Source organism: Mercurialis annua, linkage group LG3, assembly GCF_937616625.2.
Source record: "Mercurialis annua linkage group LG3, ddMerAnnu1.2, whole genome shotgun sequence".
Classification (NCBI taxonomy): Eukaryota; Viridiplantae; Streptophyta; class Magnoliopsida; order Malpighiales; family Euphorbiaceae; genus Mercurialis; species Mercurialis annua.
This window is the reverse complement of record NC_065572.1, coordinates 13,350,815-13,371,408: the sequence shown is the minus strand read 5'-3', so window position 1 is coordinate 13,371,408 and position 20,594 is coordinate 13,350,815. Positions and strand designations below refer to the sequence as shown.

The 20,594-nt window shown below is 34.2% G+C and overlaps 3 protein-coding genes and 1 long non-coding RNA gene across 4 annotated transcripts; all 4 read left to right on the top strand.

The window, feature by feature from the left end:
• Nucleotides 1-504: 504 nt before the first annotated feature.
• On the top strand, nucleotides 505-2,176 carry LOC126672303 (putative pentatricopeptide repeat-containing protein At1g12700, mitochondrial). The gene is made up of 3 exons (XM_050366250.1): nucleotides 505-1,578; nucleotides 1,690-1,746; nucleotides 1,790-2,176. Exons 1-3 carry the CDS (start codon nucleotides 505-507, stop codon nucleotides 2,174-2,176), a joined length of 1,518 nt encoding a protein of 505 aa, XP_050222207.1.
• Nucleotides 2,177-3,028: 852 nt separating this feature from the next.
• Nucleotides 3,029-7,233, top strand: LOC126672302 (pentatricopeptide repeat-containing protein At1g62914, mitochondrial-like). Its single transcript, XM_056105015.1, has 4 exons — nucleotides 3,029-3,965; nucleotides 5,965-6,626; nucleotides 6,738-6,794; nucleotides 6,838-7,233. The coding sequence occupies exons 1-4, from the start codon at nucleotides 3,029-3,031 to the stop codon at nucleotides 7,231-7,233; spliced, it is 2,052 nt and encodes a 683-aa protein (XP_055960990.1).
• A 423-nt stretch (nucleotides 7,234-7,656) lies between these two features.
• Nucleotides 7,657-18,815, top strand: LOC126673528 (uncharacterized). The gene is made up of 17 exons (XM_050367704.2): nucleotides 7,657-7,761; nucleotides 8,824-8,982; nucleotides 9,365-9,430; nucleotides 9,522-9,611; nucleotides 9,794-10,096; nucleotides 10,239-10,336; nucleotides 10,904-10,939; nucleotides 11,047-11,167; nucleotides 11,319-11,555; nucleotides 11,902-11,997; nucleotides 12,073-12,138; nucleotides 12,351-12,389; nucleotides 12,476-12,610; nucleotides 12,704-13,065; nucleotides 13,312-13,405; nucleotides 13,568-13,759; nucleotides 18,703-18,815. The coding sequence occupies exons 1-17, from the start codon at nucleotides 7,663-7,665 to the stop codon at nucleotides 18,790-18,792; spliced, it is 2,283 nt and encodes a 760-aa protein (XP_050223661.1). The 5' UTR covers nucleotides 7,657-7,662; the 3' UTR covers nucleotides 18,793-18,815.
• LOC126673529 (uncharacterized) lies at nucleotides 13,937-15,294 on the top strand. Its single transcript, XR_007639308.1, has 2 exons — nucleotides 13,937-14,343; nucleotides 14,590-15,294. It is a non-coding gene; the product is annotated as an uncharacterized LOC126673529 (long non-coding RNA).
• Nucleotides 18,816-20,594: the final 1,779 nt, after the last annotated feature.

Below are 20,594 nucleotides of genomic sequence, written 5' to 3'. Positions count from 1 at the left end.
TATGTAAACTAGATTTTCGTCAATGAGATGTATTGTTTGGGTCACCATGAGTAATGATAATTAAAAAATTGTACTAATAAATAAATAATTTTTCCATTTTTAATATTATTAGATACCATTTTGTAATAAAAAATATATATTTAGATTCAAGTTTAAAAACCAGATAAGTATAAAAATCTAAATTTTGCATTCACATTTAATTATATTTGAATTTGAATTATCATGAATCAAATCTTGTATCTTAAAAAAGTAAAGCATAAAATTAAAACATAAAATTATAAATTCTACACACTCAATTTTCTTAAATAAATTATCAGTAAAAGAAACAACAACAGAAATTTGCTGCGCCTAGTACATTATTCCACCATAAACTACACTCCCCCTTACTTTTGGTTCTTCGCAATAAAAATAGCAGCAGCTGCTCAAACCTATGTCGATCATTTTTTTTATCAAAGATGGTAATCGACTCTTTCGAGTCTCATATCGATCATTCACTTGCGCATAATGAGGCTCCGTAGGACCCTAAAACCCATTCTGTTGGTTGCAGCTGCACCTTCTGCTTTCAATAGTTTTGGGAAAATTGGTACCATATGTCATCTTCATACTTATACAAAAATGACTAATATTGATGATGCCCTACTTTCATTCAATACCATGCTTCACATCAACCCCTTACCTTCCATAGTTGAGTTTAATAAATTGTTATCTGCACTTGTCAGAATGAAACATTTTCAGGCCGTGCTTTCTCTTTGTAAGCGATTGGAATTGGCAGGACTTCCGTTTAATGCTTACACTATTAACATAGTGATGAATTGCTTCTGTCATTTGCATCGTGTCGATTTTGGATTCGCCATGCTAGGAAAAATCTTCAAACTCGGATTTCGGCTTGACGTGATTATGTTTAATCCCTTACTCAATGGCCTTTGTTTACAAGGTAAAATTGCCCAAGCTGTCGAGTTGTTTGATGATATAGAAGCCAAGGGTTATCAACTTGATGTTTATGCCTATTCTTCTGTTGCTAATTCCTTATGTAAAATTGGAAAATCCAGTGCTGCAATTAGTTTACTTCAAAGAATGAGAGAAAAAGGTTGTCAGCCAAATGTTGTGACCTATAATACAATTATCGACGGGCTTTGCAGGGAGGGTTTCATTACCACGGCTAAAAACCTTGTATTAGAGATGAAGAGAGAAAATATATTGGCTGATGTTGTAACTTACAGCTCTTTAATTCGTTGTCTTTTCAATTTAGGCCAATGCAAGGAAGCTTTAGCTTTACATAATGAAATGTTTGATTGGAAAATCAAGCCAGATGTAGTCATTTTCAATGTATTGGTCGATGGTTTGTGTAAAGAAGGGATGGTTTTAGAGGCTCGTGATATAGTTGAAACAATGACGCAGAGGGAGATAGAGCCGAATGTGGTCACTTACAATTCATTAATAGGTGGATATTGTCAGCAGAATCAATTAAGTGAGACTAGAAAAGTATTTGACATTATGGTAAGCAAGGGTTGCACTCCTAATATTGTGACTTACAACATTTTGATTAAACTGTACTGCAAGAACAAAACGATGGATGATGTAAAACAATTTTTTAGTGAAATGCAGCATGAAAATATAATTGTTGCTCATAAAAATATAACACCTTCCGTAGTGGCTTTGTTTCATGAAATAGAAAAGAGTATGTTGAAGCCTGACTATGACAAAGACCGAAAGAAGGGAGGTGGCGGATTGATAACTCCTGCCAAGGTCCATATTTTTACTCATGTTTTTATTTTCTAAGCTTCCCTAGCATATTTGCAATATGACTCTTTTTACGCTTTTCGCAGACTTATATCCCTCCGCCGATGCTATACTAGGACAAACATCAAACTCCACGGCTGGTAATGGGGTAGATTTTGTTCCAAAGAAGAGAAAGACAGATGGCCAATCTATTATTGATGGTGTTGCAAAGGAGGGTCCAACTACTGGTGAGCAGAAGAAGAAAAAAACTGATCATGAAGAGACTTTGGTGCCAAATGGTGGCAAAAGAAACCATAAAGCTGGCAAAAATGCTGCGGAAAATGCTGATGCAGAAAAAAAGAAGACGAAGAAGCGAAAAAATTCCGAACAAGCCGAAGAAGAATCCGAAATGCCAAGCAAGAAGAAAGAAAAGAAGAAGAGAAAAAGTGAGGCATAAGAAATTCTGGTGTGAGGTTACAGGATCTAGGCAGTAACTCCATACTGGTCTACTGTATAATTTTGTTTCATTTTTTGTTTAGTTTATTGTATTGTCTCTAATTAATTATGGACATGATAATGAGCTGTTTTGTCAGAATTGGACATACTGCGGAAAATTACATTAGCAATTTATTTGCATGCTATGCTGCGACCAATTCAAGTTTGAGTGATTATTCCTTTTCTATTTTTTCTCAGTTGGTGGTAGTGATTTCATCTTTAGCTTTCGGCTTATCTCTCTTGACGTATCCAAAAATATTTTATTAAATTTTGTAGGTAATTTTCCATTTGATATTTAATGTTATAAAAATATGTAAACTAGATTTTCGTCAATGAGATGTATTGTTTGGGTCACCATGAGTAATGATAATTAAAAAATTGTACTAATAAATAAATAATTTTTCCATTTTTAATATTATTAGATACCATTTTGTAATAAAAAATATATATTTAGATTCAAGTTTAAAAACCAGATAAGTATAAAAATCTAAATTTTGCATTCACATTTAATTATATTTGAATTTGAATTATCATGAATCAAATCTTGTATCTTAAAAAAGTAAAGCATAAAATTAAAACATAAAATTATAAATTCTACACACTCAATTTTCTTAAATAAATTATCAGTAAAAGAAACAACAACAGAAATTTGCTGCGCCTAGTACATTATTCCACCATAAACTACACTCCCCCTTACTTTTGGTTCTTCGCAATAAAAATAGCAGCAGCTGCTCAAACCTATGTCGATCATTTTTTTTATCAAAGATGGTAATCGACTCTTTCGAGTCTCATATCGATCATTCACTTGCGCATAATGAGGCTCCGTAGGACCCTAAAACCCATTCTGTTGGTTGCAGCTGCACCTTCTGCTTTCAATAGTTTTGGGAAAATTGGTACCATATGTCATCTTCATACTTATACAAAAATGACTAATATTGATGATGCCCTACTTTCATTCAATACCATGCTTCACATCAACCCCTTACCTTCCATAGTTGAGTTTAATAAATTGTTATCTGCACTTGTCAGAATGAAACATTTTCAGGCCGTGCTTTCTCTTTGTAAGCGATTGGAATTGGCAGGACTTCCGTTTAATGCTTACACTATTAACATAGTGATGAATTGCTTCTGTCATTTGCATCGTGTCGATTTTGGATTCGCCATGCTAGGAAAAATCTTCAAACTCGGATTTCGGCTTGACGTGATTATGTTTAATCCCTTACTCAATGGCCTTTGTTTACAAGGTAAAATTGCCCAAGCTGTCGAGTTGTTTGATGATATAGAAGCCAAGGGTTATCAACTTGATGTTTATGCCTATTCTTCTGTTGCTAATTCCTTATGTAAAATTGGAAAATCCAGTGCTGCAATTAGTTTACTTCAAAGAATGAGAGAAAAAGGTTGTCAGCCAAATGTTGTGACCTATAATACAATTATCGACGGGCTTTGCAGGGAGGGTTTCATTACCACGGCTAAAAACCTTGTATTAGAGATGAAGAGAGAAAATATATTGGCTGATGTTGTAACTTACAGCTCTTTAATTCGTTGTCTTTTCAATTTAGGCCAATGCAAGGAAGCTTTAGCTTTACATAATGAAATGTTTGATTGGAAAATCAAGCCAGATGTAGTCATTTTCAATGTATTGGTCGATGGTTTGTGTAAAGAAGGGATGGTTTTAGAGGCTCGTGATATAGTTGAAACAATGACGCAGAGGGAGATAGAGCCGAATGTGGTCACTTACAATTCATTAATAGGTGGATATTGTCAGCAGAATCAATTAAGTGAGGCTAGAAAAGTATTTGACATTATGGTAAGCAAGGGTTGCACTCCTAATATTGTGACTTACAACATTTTGATTAAACTGTACTGCAAGAACAAAACGATGGATGATGTAAAACAATTTTTTAGTGAAATGCAGCATGAAAATATAATTGTTGCTCATAAAAATATAACACCTTCCGTAGTGGCTTTGTTTCATGAAATAGAAAAGAGTATGTTGAAGCCTGACTATGACAAAGACCGAAAGAAGGGAGGTGGCGGATTGATAACTCCTGCCAAGGTCCATATTTTTACTCATGTTTTTATTTTCTAAGCTTCCCTAGCATATTTGCAATATGACTCTTTTTACGCTTTTCGCAGACTTATATCCCTCCGCCGATGCTATACTAGGACAAACATCAAACTCCACGGCTGGTAATGGGGTAGATTTTGTTCCAAAGAAGAGAAAGACAGATGGCCAATCTATTATTGATGGTGTTGCAAAGGAGGGTCCAACTACTGGTGAGCAGAAGAAGAAAAAAACTGATCATGAAGAGACTTTGGTGCCAAATGGTGGCAAAAGAAACCATAAAGCTGGCAAAAATGCTGCGGAAAATGCTGATGCAGAAAAAAAGAAGACGAAGAAGCGAAAAAATTCCGAACAAGCCGAAGAAGAATCCGAAATGCCAAGCAAGAAGAAAGAAAAGAAGAAGAGAAAAAGTGAGGCATAAGAAATTCTGGTGTGAGGTTACAGGATCTAGGCAGTAACTCCATACTGGTCTACTGTATAATTTTGTTTCATTTTTTGTTTAGTTTATTGTATTGTCTCTAATTAATTATGGACATGATAATGAGCTGTTTTGTCAGAATTGGACATACTGCGGAAAATTACATTAGCAATTTATTTGCATGCTATGCTGCGACCAATTCAAGTTTGAGTGATTATTCCTTTTCTATTTTTTCTCAGTTGGTGGTAGTGATTTCATCTTTAGCTTTCGGCTTATCTCTCTTGACGTATCCAAAAATATTTTATTAAATTTTGTAGGTAATTTTCCATTTGATATTTAATGTTATAAAAATATGTAAACTAGATTTTCGTCAATGAGATGTATTGTTTGGGTCACCATGAGTAATGATAATTAAAAAATTGTACTAATAAATAAATAATTTTTCCATTTTTAATATTATTAGATACCATTTTGTAATAAAAAATATATATTTAGATTCAAGTTTAAAAACCAGATAAGTATAAAAATCTAAATTTTGCATTCACATTTAATTATATTTGAATTTGAATTATCATGAATCAAATCTTGTATCTTAAAAAAGTAAAGCATAAAATTAAAACATAAAATTATAAATTCTACACACTCAATTTTCTTAAATAAATTATCAGTAAAAGAAACAACAACAGAAATTTGCTGCGCCTAGTACATTATTCCACCATAAACTACACTCCCCCTTACTTTTGGTTCTTCGCAATAAAAATAGCAGCAGCTGCTCAAACCTATGTCGATCATTTTTTTTATCAAAGATGGTAATCGACTCTTTCGAGTCTCATATCGATCATTCACTTGCGCATAATGAGGCTCCGTAGGACCCTAAAACCCATTCTGTTGGTTGCAGCTGCACCTTCTGCTTTCAATAGTTTTGGGAAAATTGGTACCATATGTCATCTTCATACTTATACAAAAATGACTAATATTGATGATGCCCTACTTTCATTCAATACCATGCTTCACATCAACCCCTTACCTTCCATAGTTGAGTTTAATAAATTGTTATCTGCACTTGTCAGAATGAAACATTTTCAGGCCGTGCTTTCTCTTTGTAAGCGATTGGAATTGGCAGGACTTCCGTTTAATGCTTACACTATTAACATAGTGATGAATTGCTTCTGTCATTTGCATCGTGTCGATTTTGGATTCGCCATGCTAGGAAAAATCTTCAAACTCGGATTTCGGCTTGACGTGATTATGTTTAATCCCTTACTCAATGGCCTTTGTTTACAAGGTAAAATTGCCCAAGCTGTCGAGTTGTTTGATGATATAGAAGCCAAGGGTTATCAACTTGATGTTTATGCCTATTCTTCTGTTGCTAATTCCTTATGTAAAATTGGAAAATCCAGTGCTGCAATTAGTTTACTTCAAAGAATGAGAGAAAAAGGTTGTCAGCCAAATGTTGTGACCTATAATACAATTATCGACGGGCTTTGCAGGGAGGGTTTCATTACCACGGCTAAAAACCTTGTATTAGAGATGAAGAGAGAAAATATATTGGCTGATGTTGTAACTTACAGCTCTTTAATTCGTTGTCTTTTCAATTTAGGCCAATGCAAGGAAGCTTTAGCTTTACATAATGAAATGTTTGATTGGAAAATCAAGCCAGATGTAGTCATTTTCAATGTATTGGTCGATGGTTTGTGTAAAGAAGGGATGGTTTTAGAGGCTCGTGATATAGTTGAAACAATGACGCAGAGGGAGATAGAGCCGAATGTGGTCACTTACAATTCATTAATAGGTGGATATTGTCAGCAGAATCAATTAAGTGAGGCTAGAAAAGTATTTGACATTATGGTAAGCAAGGGTTGCACTCCTAATATTGTGACTTACAACATTTTGATTAAACTGTACTGCAAGAACAAAACGATGGATGATGTAAAACAATTTTTTAGTGAAATGCAGCATGAAAATATAATTGTTGCTCATAAAAATATAACACCTTCCGTAGTGGCTTTGTTTCATGAAATAGAAAAGAGTATGTTGAAGCCTGACTATGACAAAGACCGAAAGAAGGGAGGTGGCGGATTGATAACTCCTGCCAAGGTCCATATTTTTACTCATGTTTTTATTTTCTAAGCTTCCCTAGCATATTTGCAATATGACTCTTTTTACGCTTTTCGCAGACTTATATCCCTCCGCCGATGCTATACTAGGACAAACATCAAACTCCACGGCTGGTAATGGGGTAGATTTTGTTCCAAAGAAGAGAAAGACAGATGGCCAATCTATTATTGATGGTGTTGCAAAGGAGGGTCCAACTACTGGTGAGCAGAAGAAGAAAAAAACTGATCATGAAGAGACTTTGGTGCCAAATGGTGGCAAAAGAAACCATAAAGCTGGCAAAAATGCTGCGGAAAATGCTGATGTAGGAGAAAAGAAGGCGATGAAGAAGCGAAAAAATTCTATGAGGATTTTTGTATTGGACTACATGGCATTAGTTAGACATATTGTCCATTGGACCATCGCCAAAGCTGGACGATGATCCATTGGACCATCGTCCAGCGTTGGCGATGGTCCAATGGACCATCGCCAGGAGATGGCGATGGTCCATTGGACCATCGTCCAGCTTTGGCGATGATCCATTGGACCATCGCCAAAGCTGGACGATGGTCCATTGGACCATCGCCATCTTAGGGCGATTGTCCATTAAAAAATTTTAAAAAAAAATTTAAAATTTTTTAAATGAACAAATTTAAAACCGATTAATTGTTAGATTTATTTTTAGTCGATTTTAACATTTTTATTATAAATCCGCTTGAATATTCGTTGGGGTTTTAATTGATTTGAGAGAATTGAATTAAAAAAAAAAACTGAAAATAGGTTAGGGGTAGTTTGGTCAAAAGTTGGGCGGTGGGTGGTTATTTGGGGCGGTAAATAGTAGTCCACTTATTTTACTTTAGGATTGTTTGCAATGCACCGTGTCGGTAGTGCAGGGAACACATCGAATTCTGTTCGCCCGCGCAAAGAGAAGAGGCTTACATATGTACTTAGTGATGCTGAAGATACACAGGTGTGTCATTTTTGTACTTTTCGGATTTATGTTGCCCGTCTTTTGACTTGGCCTGAAGCATTTGAAGTCAGCTAGTGACTTACTTAATGTTTATGTTTTCAATTATTTATAGTTAGGTAATACATTTAGTGAGAACCTGTGCTGTTAGTATTTCCGGCTGTTATAGTAATAAATTATTAATTATTGATTTGGAGCTAGGGTGTTGGGAAGATTGTTTGCTTGTCAGCGACTCGGCATATTTCTTTCGATGAAGTAATAAAATGCCTGAATTGGATGATTGGTGTATGTAATATCAACATATTTGTCTATGATTTAGTTTGCATAATTATTCACATTTATATTTTGCAACTCACCACATCTTTTGCTAGTGTCTAATTCTTATGAGTATGCACAAGTTCTACTTTGTATAGTTTTTATATGATAGTACAGTAATCTCATCTCTATATCTACTTATCTAGTATAGCAAATTAAGTGATCTGTTTTAAACATTTTATTGTTTATTACCCCCCCTGGCTACTAATTATTAATTGATAATTTGATATACACGAACTTGTATTGTTCCTTCGTCTTTGTTTGAAGCCTTATGTCCCCCTCAATTTGGGGCCCCTCTACGAGGATATTCAACAAGTTACTCTTAAGTATCCTGGAAAAATTACTAGTTGTGTACGTTTGTTTTTTTACCTATCAGGATAAACCCTTATACTAGAATGCATGTGCTTGGTTTTGCTGAGTTTGTTTGCCTTGTCGTTGTGAGTATTAAAGCCCAAATGATTATGTTATAGTTAGATGATAAATGCTACTGCTCTTTGTTCAGTTGAAAGCTTTTCATTTTTCTGCTTCTACTGATGGATTTTATTTGGAGTTCAGAGTCTTCAGAATAACAATTGGTGCGAGCTAAACTTTGTTTTAGTTGCTGGGACAGGCTTCTCTCTCAATTGTTGAGCTTATTTTCTCAAAGAAACTTTTCTTATTTTTGTTTACATAATAGGCATTTCTTGAATATAGTTACGATGCTAACATGGTTAAGATACTAACGTTATTTGGTTTGGTTTCTATTTGCAGCATTGCGCTGGCGTAAATTGCCTGGCTGTGTTAAAGTCATCTGTTTATGATGGTTCTGATTACCTCTTCACTGGAAGTCGTGATGGAACACTGAAGAGATGGGTGCTGGGTGATGATTCTGCCACTTGCTCAGCAACTTTTGAGTCACATGTTGATTGGGTACATTCTATTGCCTTGTGCCAATGTCTTCATAACTAAATGAGTTAGCTATTATGGATCTGGTTCATGGTTCACAGTTGTTGACTAAATTCAACAAATTGAGTCTTAATAATTATCTAGGAAATTGAAGGAGACTAGGAGAGAGTTTGTGTTGGTTGTTTTTCGTCATAGTGCATGTTGTGCCTTATTATCTAATGCACCACTTATGACAGTTAAAAGGAAGGAGAAAAGGAGTCATGCAAAAAACTTGCTCAATGTTTCTGAGCAAGCATCAAATGCAGCCTTTTAGAAATCTTTATCTTTATGGAATTTCTTGTACATGCATTGGGTACTTTTATGCTGACGCTTGAGACGCTGTTTAATGATTTATTTGGCCATGCAGGTAAATGATGTCGTTGTTGTTGGTGATAATACACTTGTTTCCTGCTCTTCAGATGCCACCCTCAAGGTCTGTTGATCTCTATATTTTTTTTATTTATGTGTCTTTGGTTGTTCTCTTGATTGATTTGTTCGTTTGAATGTTTGCTGTGATACACCAGACATGGAATTGCTCATCTGATGGAACTTGTACGAAGACTATTCGTCAGCACTCTGACTATGTTACTTGTCTTGCAGCGGCTGAAAAAAATGTAATTTCTAAGTCAATGTTTTTTTAGATTTTTGACATCATGGCTGAAAGTGTCCTGTCATGCATCGTGGCACATGATCTACCACATTATTTGACAAAAATCATGCCTGGAATTATGAAATCTGACTTCTATATGTTTTTCAGTATCACTTTTTGATCCTCTTCTAGTGTCTTGCATTTTAGAGCAATATTGTTGCCTCTGGTGGCCTTGGTGGGGAGGTTTTCTTATGGGATCTTGAAGCCGCGCTTGCGCCGATCTCAAAGTCAAACGATGCAGTAGAAGATGATTCAAACAGTGTCAATGGATCTAGTAATTCATTGCCCATGACAAGTTTACGCACCATTAGTTCAAGCAACAGTATATCTGCGCATACGTCTCAGTCCCATGGATATGTACCAATAGCCGCCAAAGGCCATAAGGAATCAGTTTATGCACTTGGAATGAATGATAGTGGAACTATTCTTGTTTCTGGTGGAACTGAGAAGGTATATTTATGGTTTAATGGTTTCTCTGTGCTGGTTTGCACTTGATGTATGTTGCAAATTCATTTCTGTAGCTTGTTTTGGAATTTAAAATGGGACGGTAGCTTATTGCCTTAGAATATTTTGTTTGTCTTTATTGGTATAGGTCGTTCGTGTATGGGATCCAAGAACTGGTTCAAAGGCTATGAAGCTAAGGGGGCATACTGATAATATCAGAGCTCTGCTTTTGGATTCCACTGGCAGGTTTGTTAAATGTGTATTCAGCTTAATCAAATATATCTTTGTTAGTTTGTTGAAGGGGTCCATTTAGAATTTTTTTTTGTTTTGTTTCAATTTTATGTTGATGAAGAAGGAAAATTACCATTTTTATATGCTACACTGGATCGAGCGTTCATGAGAATTGATGCTTGAGAAGGTCCTTTTTTTGAATAATTGAGAAGGGCTTTTGGATGTCAAATAATTATGGACATACTTGCCATTTAAAGGATGTGGTATATTTAGCCAACAGTGCGAAGGGAGAGGGTGGAGGATTGTTATGGTGTGGAAAGGGGGAGCAAGAAGAGTCATATTATGCGTGTCTATGCTTCCATGTTTATTGATATATCTATTATTATGAAGGCCTTTTAACAGAAAGTACTCGCAATTGGTGTTGTGTTTAACATCTTACTGTAGTTAATGGGGTGTTGCTGGGTGTTTTCTGGAATTTGATCAATTGCCCACCGGTTTAATTTGATTAGGTAGCTTAGGTAAGCTTATTTTGTTTGTTTATTGTGTTATTTTAGCAATTGATTTTCAAATTTATTCTTGCAGGTTTTGCTTATCAGGATCTTCAGATTCTATGATCAGGTTTAGAACAATTTCCTCTCTTTCCCATTTTTTCCTGTGTTCCATTTGTCCTTACTACTATCATCAAATTGCTTAAGGACTCGCCTTTTTTTTTTGCATTTTCATAGACTATGGGACCTTGGTCAGCAACGTTGTGTGCATTCATATGCTGTGCATACAGATTCCGTTTGGGCACTTGCCAGCACCCCGACGTTTAGTCATGTTTATAGTGGTGGGAGAGATTCTTCTGTAAGTATATTTTCTTTCATTCCTAACTAATCAAATCTTCCACAGTTTCCCTTGTATTTTTTCATAAGATCTCCCCTAGTTTTTCTTATGTTTCTTTTGCTTGAGCTTTGAATTTTCAAATTCATGATACCCAATTCTTTTTATGCCTCAGTTATATTTGACGGACTTGGCGACAAGAGAGAGTCTTTTGCTTTGCACGAAGGAACATCCCATTTTGCAATTAGCATTGCATGATGATAGTATATGGGTTGCAACAACAGATTCTTCTGTCGATAGATGGCCTGCTGAAGGATGCAATCCTCAAAAGGTCTTTCAAAGAGGGGGCTCATTCTTAGCTGGTAACCTGTCTTTTTCAAGGGCTAGGATTTCCTTAGAAGGATCTATGCCAGTAAGTAGTAGTTATTGCGAAAAGCTCACCTGAAGTCATATTTATGATGCATGTTTCCTTGCACTTGGTGCCTTATTACTTATATCTTTGTTTTTCCACTCTTACACTCTTAGGCATGTGGTGACAAAAGTGTTTTCCACACAGTGCTTGTATTGATCTTCTTCGTATCATTATAAGCTCGTGTTAACACTTCTTTTATCTTTTATGTCATGATCTATCATTTGTATACTCTTGATAACAATTTTCTCTAGTTCTGATATGTTCTGACTTGCCTAAAATTTGTTTCAGAAAATTCAATATTTCTATCATTTTATTTCTTATTTATATATTTCTTGACATTTTGCAGGTTCCTGTATACAAAGAACCAACATTAAGTGTACCTGGAACTCCAGCAATAGTGCAGCATGAAGTTTTAAATAATCGAAGGCATGTCTTGACTAAGGTATAAATTTACTCCACTGTGTTAAGATGTGAAAATGGAGTTTTATTGAATTTATGTGCTGTGCCTGTTTGATAGGATACTGCCGGTTCAGTGAAGTTATGGGAGATCACAAGGGGTGTTGTAGTTGAGGACTATGGAAAGGTTGCATCTCTTTTTATTTATTAGTCTTTTTCCATATGAATGAGACCATTATCTTATCAGCATGGAACATTCTCTCTTCTTGATGCTGTAAAGTAGTTTCACCTGTAATACGGTTCATTTTTCTTGCTGTGTGGGTATGCATGTAAAATTTATTCAAGTTCCATTTTTTATTTTCAATAATGTTTCATACTTTTGTTTTAATATTTTTACAGGTTCCCTTTGAAGAGAAAAAGGAACAATTATTTGAAATGGTATGCAAGATGAGTAGTTTTTTCAACAGATTAGATTTCTTGAATTTTAAAATTAAATTTCACTGTTGTATTTCTTGATGCTCTAGGTAAGCATTCCTGCGTGGTTTACTGTGGATACAAGGCTTGGGAGCTTGTCTGTTCATTTGGAAACACCACAATGCTTTCATGCTGAGATGTATTCAGCTGACCTTAACATATCTGGGAAACCTGAGGATGATAAGGTTAGTTATTTACTAAATTACAACTTATTGATTTTAAAGTACTTACCTTTAAGTTTGTTAATCAGCTTCATCTATTGCATCTACAACCCACAGATTAATCTAGCTCGTGAAACCCTCAAAGGCCTGTTGGCTCATTGGTTGTCCAAAAGAAGGCAAAGACTTGGACCTCACAGTTCAGTTAATGGGGATGTTTTACCTGGGAAAGATATTGCTCCTAGAAGTCTCGCTCATTCCAAAGTTGAGGTGGATGGTAGTGCTGAAAATGACTTCATGGTGTATCCTCCTTTTGAATTTTCAACTGTTTCCCCTCCTTCAATAATTACTGAAGGCTCTCAAGGAGGACCTTGGAGAAAGAAAGTTACTGATTTAGATGGAACTGAAGATGAGAAGGACTTCCCGTGGTGGTGCTTAGATTGCGTGTTGAATAATCGCATTCCTCAAAGAGAACATAGCAAGTAGTGTTTTGACCTTAGTTCTTTGTTATTTTGTTTCGCTTGATGAGCTCTTTATTTGTGAGCCGTAGAAAAACATGCTTTTGTTAAACGGTGTATCGTTGTAGGCTGTTTTCTTTCCGGTTCTTTGATTTTTTCCTAGATTATTAGATATATTTATAATTTATACTTCTTCTCAACTTGGGTTTTCTTTAAACACTTTGATGTTACTGTGCTTATCATCAACTCAAAATTGTTTAATATCTACAGGTGCAGTTTTTATCTACAAGCAACTGAAGAGTCGACTTTCAATATGCACTCACAAGGCAAATTGAGTGCACCTCGCATACTGAGAATACATAAAGTAAGTCTGTTTAAGGTATTTAAGGAAAGAAAATTCTGTATGAGAACAAGAAATGAGTTTTTAATGTATACATGTTTAAATGTATTTTATGAGAGTTTCAATGCGTCCAAACCAAATCTGCTGAAGGCTATTTTACAGTGCTATACTGCTATGTTTATGCAGGTTGTCAATTATGTCATAGAAAAGATGCTCCTTGATAAGCCAGCATCTAGTGGTAGTTCTGATGGGGCTTATGCTCCTGGACTTGGTGGAGGACAGTTGCAGCATTCAGCAGTTGGAGAAGGATCTTACAGATCCGGAGCGAAGCCATGGCAAAAACTTAGGCCTTCAATAGAGATTATGTGCAACAATCAGGTATTTGGGTGTGCATTTATTTTGTGTATTCCCTTCTAAAATGGTATGAATTTTGACTAAGAGCCCATAATTGAGAGGTTAAATAATAATCTTAGTGATTAGAAATTGTGGAATGCCTTGAAAAATGTTATGGATTTTGACTAAGAGCCCATAAGTGAAAGGGAAATAATAAGACTTTTTTAGAGGGATTACGGGATTAGCCCAAATTAATTAGATAATTACCACCCTAAGTTTGAAATTTGAGATTTGTCATTTCATCTCTTATTATTCGATTTTTAACCTTTCTAAATTCAATTTTTATACTTTCAAAATGAGAAAAATACGGTTCCAAAATCTGAGAGATTGTATGTCGTGATTCTTGCGAGATTTTCACCTTCCTTTTCTCCATTCAAACTCCAGTTTCCATTTCTTTCAAACTTCCCATTTCAGTAGTTTTTCATAATTTGAATTCAGAATGGTTTCAATTAGGTCAGCCTCTTAAAATCCCCCTGCAAAAAATGAAGAAATCAACACTTCGTTGCTTCGCCGGAGCTTCACTTTGTCTTCCTGCATCAATAATCCAGCGGCTTCTCTTTATTGCTCAGGTTCGATCATTTTTCTTTTAGTTTATCTTTAATTTTTAATATTATTGCCTACTTATTGTTTGATTTTCCGTAGCTCCGTTCTTATGGTTTGTAGTTTGCTGTTTTTGATTTGTATTATGCTAGATCTGATGCATTTCATCTCTAGTCTATAGTGTGTGTCATTACTTTTAAAGTATTGGAATATTAATTTTCAAGTTAGTTGAAAATTATGGCATGTTTATTGTTTGATTTGTTTGCTTTGTGTAGGCTGTTGCTTCGCCGGAGCTGATGAATTTCCAGCAGTGGTGGAAAAGTAGCTGCGAGTGGAAGAGAAAGACCTGGTACTTGGAAATCAATGCGAAAGGAGATTTTGGTTAACCAATGGTTTACTAATGGTTAACCAATAATTTTAATTTTTGAAAAAAACGATTTAAATTTTCTCTGATGGTGGTCTTGAGTTTTGTTGGGTTCTTGAGTTTTGAACTCTAACTTAAACTTTGTCTTAGTGTGCAACAGTATGTCCTGATTTCAAGGTTAAATTTAGTGTTTATTTAATGTAGATAATTATTTTTTGGGCAGGTGCTTTGTGTATTACCAGCAAAGTTTTTACTGAATCAAGATGAAAAAAATGCTTGAGAATAGGACGTTATATATGTTTTAGGTGTTGGTTAACTAATGGTTAACATTAGGTTAACTGCTAGTTAATTTGTAATACATTTTTTGGTGTTGCGGTCATTTTCTATTTTTCTTTTGTGAACGATGATGGTGATGTGGTGGTGGTTCGATTTTTTCGTGTTGCACAGCCTGCACTTTTGCTGTTTGAAGAAATGTTTATGAGAATATCTATTTATGTTTGCAATATATTAGATATTGGTTAACCAATGGTTAATATTAAATAAACCGTTGGTTAACTTGTAATAAATTTTATTTTAAGTATATCATTAATAAAATGGTTAGTAAACTGTTGCTGAATTTTTTTTGTTACTAGTTAACCATTATACCATAATTGCAATACAGTGTATGATTTCATATTGTAATATACTTTGATTTTGTTAGCTATATATTTTTAGCATAAAATGAGAACTTTAATTAATGGTTAACATTGGATAAACTGTTGGTTAACTTGTAATAAATTTTATTTTGAATATATCATTAATACAATCGTTATAAACTGATACTGAATTTATTTTGTTGCTAGTTAACCATTATACCATAGTTTGCAATATAGTGTTGAGTTCAGATTGTAATGTATTATGAGTTTATTAGCTATACGTCTTTATCATAGATAGAATGAGAACTTCAATTAGTTAAATTGTGTGTTAATTAGTTAATTCACAATATTTTAGCACATAGTTGGTTATTGTTTGATATAATAAAGTGTTGATGAATTTTGTTTTTTTTTATTGTATTATATTTTATTAAATTAAATATTTTATATACTATTAATTGTACAATTGGTATTATATTATTAAACCAATAAATAAATCGTTTTGTTAGCATGTATAACATTTGATCAGCTTTTGGTTAACTTTTAGAACACTAATGAACTAGTTTAATTCAGCTTATAGTTGGTCATCGATTGGTTGACCATTAGATAACTAATTAATAGACTATAATTTTATTAGTGTTTTACTCACAGTTCATTAATGGAGTAAAAAATAAAATTAATAATTTATTTAAAAGGTATGTTTAAAATACAAAATTCAAGTTTATTAACAATCTACTAATTCAGTATATAATTGGTCATCGTTCGGTCGACCATTAGGTAACTAGTTAATAGACTATATATTTATTAGCGATTAAAAGTAAAATTAATAATTTTTTAAAAGGTACAATTTGTTTTAAATACACAATTCAAGTTTACCAACAATTTACCAACGATATATTCACAATACAATTCAAGTTTACCAACAATTTACTAACGATATATTCACAATACACAATTCAAGTTTACCAACAAGTTAACCAACAGTTTACTCAATATTAACCATTGGTTGACCAACACCAGAAACAATACAAATTCTCATAGGCATTTCTTCAAACACCAAGAGTGCAGTATCAAAATCAGACCACTACCAACAATACTTTCTTCAAACACCTCAGTAACTCATTTTTCTATGGAAGAATGCTTTTTAAGATGTACATGACAATTATGGAGCCTTTGAAAATTAGAATCATTAGCCAAAACACTATCGTTTCATTCATCTTCAGATCTAAAATCTTTGGCAGCCATACAGACAACATAAAATTAAATCAGGATCTCCAATAATGGCGGCTCTGTATTTCACTCATGGCGGCACTGGTTTTTTTTTCTTCAGCGTTAATAGTGTTTCTCTCAGCGGCAACAGCAACGATGGCTTTCAAAAAACGGAGACAAATCTGTTCAACCGGTGGTGATTTGTGCGTCGGCATAAATTCGTCTTTGGCAGCAAAATCTGGATTCTTCAGCTTTTTGAAAGATTTTAATTGTAATCTTAAAATTTGATTTTCATAGAGATTGTAGGAGAAGATTTGATTATCAAGTGAAACTTACCTTGTTTAATAATTTCGTATTTTGCTAATTTTGAAAAGTTAATTTTGAAAAATAAAAGATGGACATGATAATTTTCAATTTTGAAAGATAGCCCCGTAATTGTCTAATTATTGTTGTATAAGTTAGGTATTTCTCAATTTTTCTCAAATAATAATCCTAGTGAATAGCGAGTCGGGTAATTGGATTAGGTTGTAGAGGTACAAATATAAGGGATATATGCATTATTTTGTGCTGGATTTGACCAAAGTACCAATGGCCTCAGTGTTCCAGCAATTGATATTTTCAAACAAAAGTTAGAACGAAGTATAGTCATCTTGGGACAGACACAAGATTGTAACACAAATTCATATATAGTTTGGTGGCCAAATGTACTGATTGGACCCTCACGTTTGGTTCGGTTTTGAATTTGGACCCTAATGAACTTTTTTTTACGATGGAGGTCCTCAACGTTATCAAATTTTTTCAAATAGGACCCTCCGAACCTAAAATGCCACGCTGTCCGTTAGCGTATTGCCACCTCTGTGCCAACGTGTCAAATTAAAATAAAAATAAAAAAACTCAGTCCATTCAACGCTAACGTGGCAAAAATACTATTATATAAAAATTCTTAAATTACATATTAATCAATTAAAAATAACTCAAACTAAAACTTTCCCAAAAAATAAAATCAACTTTTCCACTATCATGTAATTTCCGGCAACCAACAGCCACCGCCACCTTAGTATCCTATTAGTTGCTGCATACAATTTTTTGAAAGAAAAAACCTTAAAATTCAAATGGGAACGCCATCGTCTTCTCTGTAGCTGTTACCTTCACCTTCAGAAACACCTTTGATATTCTTCCTTCTAATTTGCTACGTCAGAAAAATCAATCGAAAGCTTAAATTTCTCAGATACACTAAAAATCCATATAAATTCTTGCATAAATGACTCTTATGGTCATGAATTAAACCAATACAAAAAAAATTACCCAAACAAAACCATCAAGAATTAAACTAACATCAACAGCTCCAAATTCTTGATTTTTTCTAAATTTCTTTGGTTACATAGTTGCTTTTGAATCCAACTACACTTCACACCACCAACTTCTTCAAATTCGCTCCATTTTTAACTCCCAAAATAAAAATAAGGAGAACTGCAGCTGTATCCGCCACTGCGCCATTCACCACCGCTGCTATGAGGGAACAACTAGATCGGGGTTTTTTGAGGTCGAGAACGGCGGCAGCTAGAGTTGAAAGGAATGCCATGGATGCATCTTAAAGAACGAGTGCGGCGGCTAGAGCTGAAAGCATAGGCGGCGACAGCTAAAAACACACAGGTGGAGATATAGAAAAGTTAGGAAAGAGAGTGAAGTTAGGGTTTCCAGTGATGAGAGAATGTGATATTACAGTTTTATTATTTTTAAAATTTAATATGTGAAATAAAAAGATTACTTGATGTTTTAAATTTTTATTGGAAATATTTTATTTTAATTACACATCAGCTCCAAATGAACGAATTTATTGTTTTTTATTTAAGTATGACATGTTGGCAGTGAGGTGGACAACTACTAACGGACAGCGTGGGATTTTAGGTTCGGAGGGTCCAATGGATAAATATTTGATAACGTTAAGGACCTCCATCGTAAAAAAAGTTCATTAGGGTCCAAATTCAAAACCGAACCAAACATGAGGGTCCAATTAGTACATTTGGCCTAGTTTGGTCTTGTATATTAGCGCCGCACACCCGATGAATGTCAATTGCAATAAATGGTGGTTGTAACCGTCTAACCATGTTGAACCAAAAATCTGAGAATATTCTTGCAGATGCCCTCTGCTCCTGTTAAATGATAAATTCTGAATTTTCCAGATACTATCCCCAGAAATGAGCTTAGCCACGGTGAAAGCTTACATATGGAAGAAACCTGACGATCTAGTCCTGCAATTCAGAGTAAGGTGACTCTAAACAACTTTTAAAATGAGGTGAGTAATTAATCTGATGTTATCTTTATATGATTTGTATATAAGAACCTCTTTATCTTTGCTTTTCTATTTTTTAATATTTCTTGAATTATATAATGGGTCATTAGTTTCAATTGGCAAGATCTTCTCCGTATTATTTTAAAAATTGTAAAGAAGTCAAACTTTATTAATAATTATGTATTTATTATTTCTAGAAAAGAAAATACGCGGTTCCCATGCGAGAAGCTTTGATGACTGATGTTGATTGCTAAACATGCAACATGCTAAACCGTGCCTGTTTGGTTATTGTAGAACAAATGGTTGCTCCATTTTCGGACTCTAATTTAAATGGGTCACAGCCGCAGAGGTTGGACTTTGCTCGTGATGATGGAATTCTCGTGGTTGTGTAAAATATCGGGGAATATATTGATTCTTTGAGGTACTTGGCATGATCCTTTTCAATTTGGGAAACCAGTTTTGCTGGCCGTTGCCCGAATTAGCTAAGAAGATCCAGGCAGCAATTTTCCTCTGCTGGGCAGATGCTATGTAACATGAAGCTATATTTTACGAGTATGATAGGAGTTGTAGGGGGAAGTGTTGTGCATGTGGTGGCATCAAGGGTTTGTTACGGATAGAGAATTAGCAGCAAGATTTGTTCGAACTTGCTAATGGGTGGGTGCCAAGTTAGAGTTGTTGTACCAAAAGCTTTGTAGATTTGTATTGTTGGGTACATTTTATAGCCATAGTAACTAGTAAGTATATTTTATTTTAATTTATTTTTCTTTTTGTTGAAATAATACAAATCCCCATTCATTTTGATATAGTCATTTTAGTTTATGTGCATATAGCTTTGCCCTTTCTTACTGAGATGTGGAAATGAAACTAAGTGCACAAGGATACAATAAGACTATTTCAACAGAGATATGGCTTGGTTTTGTTTTTTGTAAGATGGTTTTAATGCATTTCAAGCTATACAATCTCGTCATAATTCAATTAGTTTTCTCTAATTGCAAAATAAATTATAAACTTTAGCATATTTGAAATCTTAACTTTTTTTTTTGACAATATAAGATAGACTATTAATATTTTGCAATTTGAAATACCGAATTGAAAAATATTGATGTGAACGTCATAATATTGGGTGTCAAAACAATTGACATCAGTATTTTTATATTAAAAAAATTATTCGGTCTTTTAAATTCTAAAACTAATAGTAGTTTGTATTTTAAACTGCTGAAATTAAAAGTTCCCATATAATTTTTGGAATTAGTCCCTTTTTATTTGTTCTTAAAGGCTCCAAGTATTTTGTATCGATATTATAATCCACAGTATTTTTGAATTTAGTTTTTTTTTTGTTAAAGAGTTCGTTTTATAAAACATTGTGGAGTCATAGCTGGATTTAGCTTATGAACTGACAGATTTGCTGTTTGGTAATGATATACTCGAGTGTAGCACCATTGATTACGTTGCATATTTGCAGCCATTCATTCTATTTGTGCAAGAGAGAAACTATAACCATAGCAATAGCATGGGTGTTCCATCTTGTAGTATTGCCGTTGGAAAGAAGCCACCCCTATCTTTAGATCTTTTAATTTTGAGTTTTTAGGTTTATTTTGGACGATAAAGGAGCGAGCGTTATATTTTCCGTTAAATGCGCATGAAACAAATTTAAATGTCCACCTAAGTTAATATGTTGACAAAATGTGTCACATCGTTAAATTTTAAAAGAGATCAAATAAATAAAAGAATATATAAAGTCCTATTGAATAAATTTTTTGAAGAAGAGACAAGATAATACAA

Excerpts from the sequence above, each read along its gene's own strand:
- LOC126672302 (XM_056105015.1), top strand. The coding sequence starts at position 3,029 with ATGAGGCTCCGTAGGACCCTAAAACCCATTCTGTTGGTTGCAGCTGCA. Across the intron at positions 3,966-5,964 it reads CACTTACAATTCATTAATAG|ATGGCCTTTGTTTACAAGGT; the intron begins GTGGATATTGTC and ends ATCCCTTACTCA. Across the intron at positions 6,627-6,737 it reads AGAACAAAACGATGGATGAT|CCTGACTATGACAAAGACCG; the intron begins GTAAAACAATTT and ends AGTATGTTGAAG.
- LOC126672303 (XM_050366250.1), top strand. The coding sequence starts at position 505 with ATGAGGCTCCGTAGGACCCTAAAACCCATTCTGTTGGTTGCAGCTGCA. Across the intron at positions 1,579-1,689 it reads AGAACAAAACGATGGATGAT|CCTGACTATGACAAAGACCG; the intron begins GTAAAACAATTT and ends AGTATGTTGAAG. Across the intron at positions 1,747-1,789 it reads GATTGATAACTCCTGCCAAG|CATATTTGCAATATGACTCT; the intron begins GTCCATATTTTT and ends AAGCTTCCCTAG.
- LOC126673528 (XM_050367704.2), top strand. The coding sequence starts at position 7,663 with ATGCACCGTGTCGGTAGTGCAGGGAACACATCGAATTCTGTTCGCCCG. Across the intron at positions 8,983-9,364 it reads TTGAGTCACATGTTGATTGG|GTAAATGATGTCGTTGTTGT; the intron begins GTACATTCTATT and ends TTGGCCATGCAG. Across the intron at positions 10,940-11,046 it reads TCTTCAGATTCTATGATCAG|ACTATGGGACCTTGGTCAGC; the intron begins GTTTAGAACAAT and ends GCATTTTCATAG.